At 39.2% G+C, this 3,610-nt stretch overlaps 1 protein-coding gene across 3 annotated transcripts in view; it reads right to left on the reverse strand.

Annotated features, from left to right (window-relative positions):
- Nucleotides 1-98: 98 nt before the first annotated feature.
- Nucleotides 99-3,610, reverse strand: part of ambra1b (autophagy/beclin-1 regulator 1b) — a 27,662-nt gene continuing 24,150 nt past the window's right edge. For 2 of the 3 annotated variants that reach the window (XM_015045270.1, XM_015045269.1), the window contains 4 exons: nt 3,302-3,441; nt 2,099-2,203; nt 1,036-1,223; nt 101-457 (listed from right to left, as the gene is read on the reverse strand). In XM_015045270.1, the coding sequence (XP_014900756.1) occupies nt 330-457; nt 1,036-1,223; nt 2,099-2,203; nt 3,302-3,441 (561 nt within the window). In that variant the 3' untranslated portion in view covers nt 101-329. Of the gene's footprint in view, nt 458-1,035; nt 1,224-2,098; nt 2,204-3,301; nt 3,442-3,610 lie in introns of all 3 variants that reach the window. The other variant, XM_015045271.1, reaches the window with a different exon arrangement.

Genomic DNA, 3,610 nt, shown 5'->3' on the forward strand with positions numbered 1-3,610 from the left:
TTATATATATATATATATATATATATATATATATATATATATATATATATATAAAAGTCAAAGAGCAAAATGAAGGCTTCTGCACTCGACCCAAACTTTTGCCTGACAGAAAAGTCCTTAAAGAAAAAATAAATGCATAAACTATCCTGGAGTAAATCGTGCCACCAAATTTAAGTCCTTGATTAACATGTTTAGAGTTAATTTACATTTTTCAAATCAATTTAAGAGGTTTTAAAGATGCGCGGACACCCTGACAACATGACTTAAGTTCAATGAGGTTTTATGAAAACAATCCTCCAGAGAACCAGACGGTAAATCCAGACGGTAAGTCAGTTACCGGCTGCCGGACCGCCGGACTCGGCGGATGCTTCAGTCCGGACTCCATCTTGGATGGCGCTGCTCTCGGGCGTCTCTGGAGGCGCCTGAGCGGCTCGACTCGTCGATGGAGCTTCAGCGCCTGAGAAGAGACAAAAACTCCATCAGGATGTTTCTGCATTTCTACTAAAACCAAACAGAACCAAAGGCCGGTTCCGACAGACATGCAGAGAACGGATCGGCCATCCTGCTGGATGATTAACTGTCCCAGAAGTTATTGAGATCAAATATTGTTGTTTTGAGACCATTTTCAAGAAATAGTAATTGCTTAATAATGCAAGAACACATTCTCAAAGATCAATAAACTTTAAATAATGATGAGCATTTAAAACAGTAAGCCATTTTAAATATCCAAAATTAATAAAATAACAGAAACAACAAATAAAATAAATTATGAAACAAAATTGTCCTTCAAAAAAAAAAAGGATTAGTTCAGACCAAAGCAGCAAACTGAAGACTTTCATCATCTAGTTTTTGGCAGAAAGAGAAAAAAGAGAAAAACAATAAATCATGCAAATGAAAATTGAGCTACGCAATTGATTTATTGATTATTGTGACAGAATCAGTTTATCTGGATGATTGAACTAATCTGAAAACTAGAGATGAAGGCAGACGTGCCGGGCTGCTCTGACGGAGTAAAGAGGAAGAGTGGGTTCGTACTGGGGGGCTGCTGGGACGCGCCGGGCTCCGACAGCTCTCTCTCCGTCTGCGTCTCGGCGTTCTGCAGCTGGACGATCGGCGTCTGCGTTCCCTGTGATGTCACTGAGGGGGTGGGGTTTCTGGGCTGCAGACCGATGGCGTTCATCAGTCCCATGTCTCTGTCGAGCCTCCAGCCGGAGCGGTTCGGTCTGAGGAGAAAACAGAAGGAGGATTCACTCACTCACTCATTCATTCATTCATTCATTCATTCAGAGCTGCTTTTAAACCTCAGCCTGAATCTGTGCCATAAACTCGTCACACTTCAGGTTATTTCAAACTAATATATACTATATTGTCTCATTAATCCACAAACTTTACATTATTTTCTACGACAGAGTATTATGGCAAAACAGAGTAAAAATGAATCAAATAACCAGAATAAAGTCGCAATTAGCCTGCAATGAGCAATAAATCAATTAATCGTATGAAAAATAAAAACAAGTTCAATAATTTCCATTTGCATGATTTATTATTTTTCTCTCTTTCTCCAACACCGGGTGAAAAAGTCTTCAGTTTGGTGCTTCGGCCCTTTTTTCAGGACTTTTATCATCCAGTTTTTCATACAAAGAAAGAAAAAAACAATAAATCCTGCAAATGAAAATAATTTAATTTATTTATTGTGCAATTAACTGATTTATTGCTTATTGTGATAGGCCTTACACCCATCATCATTTAATACTTGGTATGTGTATTCTGGTTTATTTCTTTACATTTCTTACTATTTATTTTAAATTTTTCTTCTTTCTTTTGCATTCTATTGTTTATTAAAATCGCTGTAAATGTAACAGTTGTTTTATTCATCACACGTCTATTTGTCTTTTTCCATTAAGTGTTGTGATGTCATGACCGTTTTGTAAAATTTGCTTCTTTGGGAATCAATAAAAATGTAAGTCTATCCACATTCTGCAAATTATGAGAGAATTTACAACAATAATTGTGGTTGTAGTTTGTTTTCAGCTCATTTTGCGAAAATAAAATAATTTTCGTTTCCAGATAAAACATCCAGAATGACTGAAGCTCTCACCCTGGTCTGTCAGAACCTCGGGTCCGGCTGGTTCCGCTGTTGTTGACGGAGAACAGCGGTTCGCTGCTGGGCTCGGCAGGACTCTCACCGTCGCTTCTGTAGAACCTGAACACAAACGGACGGAAACGCGTCCCGGGTTAATGAGCGTCCAATCAGGAAGTCTGCAGCGTGGGGGAGGGAATCACTCGGTTCACAGCCTCGTTAGTGGATCCAAATGGGCTTTTCCACTTCAAGTTCTTCCTGTGAGGGCGTTCATTAGGATAACGAGGTTACATGGAGGAGAGGGGGAGGCGGAGTCATGATGCTTAAGTTTCCATCAGGATGATGGAGGTCAGAGCGAAGGATGAGCAGAAAGACACAAGAAACCGTCTGATAAATGAAACTGAAGATCTGGAGGGAGGGGGGGGAGAGAGAGAGAGAGACACACACAGAAAGTGAGAGACCTATAGAAAAAGAAAAAAGGAAAAAAAGAAGAAACAAGGGAAAAACTAAAAAGAGAAAAAAGAAAGAGAAAAAGGGAAAAAAAGGAAAAAAAATAAAGAGGGGAAAAGAAAAATATGAAAAAGAAAAACAACAAAACAGGAAACGGCCAAAAGGAAAGAGAAAAAGAAAGGAACATTTTACAAAAGAACGAGGGAGCAGAAGAGGAAAGAAAGAAACGGAAAAAATAAGGAATAATGAAGTAATGAAAGAACAGAGGAACGTATAAGGACAAAGGAGGAGGAGAGAGATCATCACAGAAGGGAACGTAGAGAGAAATGAAGGACAGATAGAAATAAAGGAAGACAGGAAAGAGTAAAGGATGCTAATGAAAAGAGGGACGGCTACAAATTTAGACGGCGAATAAAGAATTAAACCTGGAAATACTAATTTATATTTTCACTCTACTTTTTATCCCCCAACACATTTTGAAATCTGGGTTAAATTTAATCCCAAAGTGCTCCAGAAATATTCAGAACCTGGAACAAATTGAATATCATTCAGTTCTGAACGATTTTACAGACAAACCTGAGGATGCTAAACAATAATCAGATCTCCTCCATGGAACAGGAAGTGACGCCCTTCCTTGGTTCTGATTGGTCAGAATTAGTTCCTGACAGGACGTACTATTCTCCACCTGCTTATGAGGTGAATATCCAAAGTTTTTGTGTTTTCTGGTTCACATTCGTGACATTCAGGCAGAGTTGGAGGTGTTGGACTCACACAGGCCGGCAGATCACCAGGTCTCCCTTGTTGGTGCCGTAGGCCAGACCCATGGCCGGGTCCGGCAGCCACCGGGCCGAGTTGATGCTGACGTGGCGTCTCTGGTCCGGAGCCATGGGGTAAACCACGTTGAAGACCATCTGGGAGGCAGAGAACCACAAACATCCTGAACTTCAGGAAATTTGGGTATAAAACTTTAATTCCCAAAGATTTAAACAAAGAAGGAGGTCTGATTTTTTTTTTTGCTCACTTTTTCTAATATAAAAAAAAAAAAAAAAAAAAAAAAAAAAAAAAAAAAAATTTTTTAAA

This window comes from Poecilia latipinna, unplaced genomic scaffold (genome assembly GCF_001443285.1).
Source record: "Poecilia latipinna isolate Pla-1442-1.1 unplaced genomic scaffold, P_latipinna-1.0 Scaffold718, whole genome shotgun sequence".
In the NCBI taxonomy this organism is placed as follows: domain Eukaryota; kingdom Metazoa; phylum Chordata; class Actinopteri; order Cyprinodontiformes; family Poeciliidae; genus Poecilia; species Poecilia latipinna.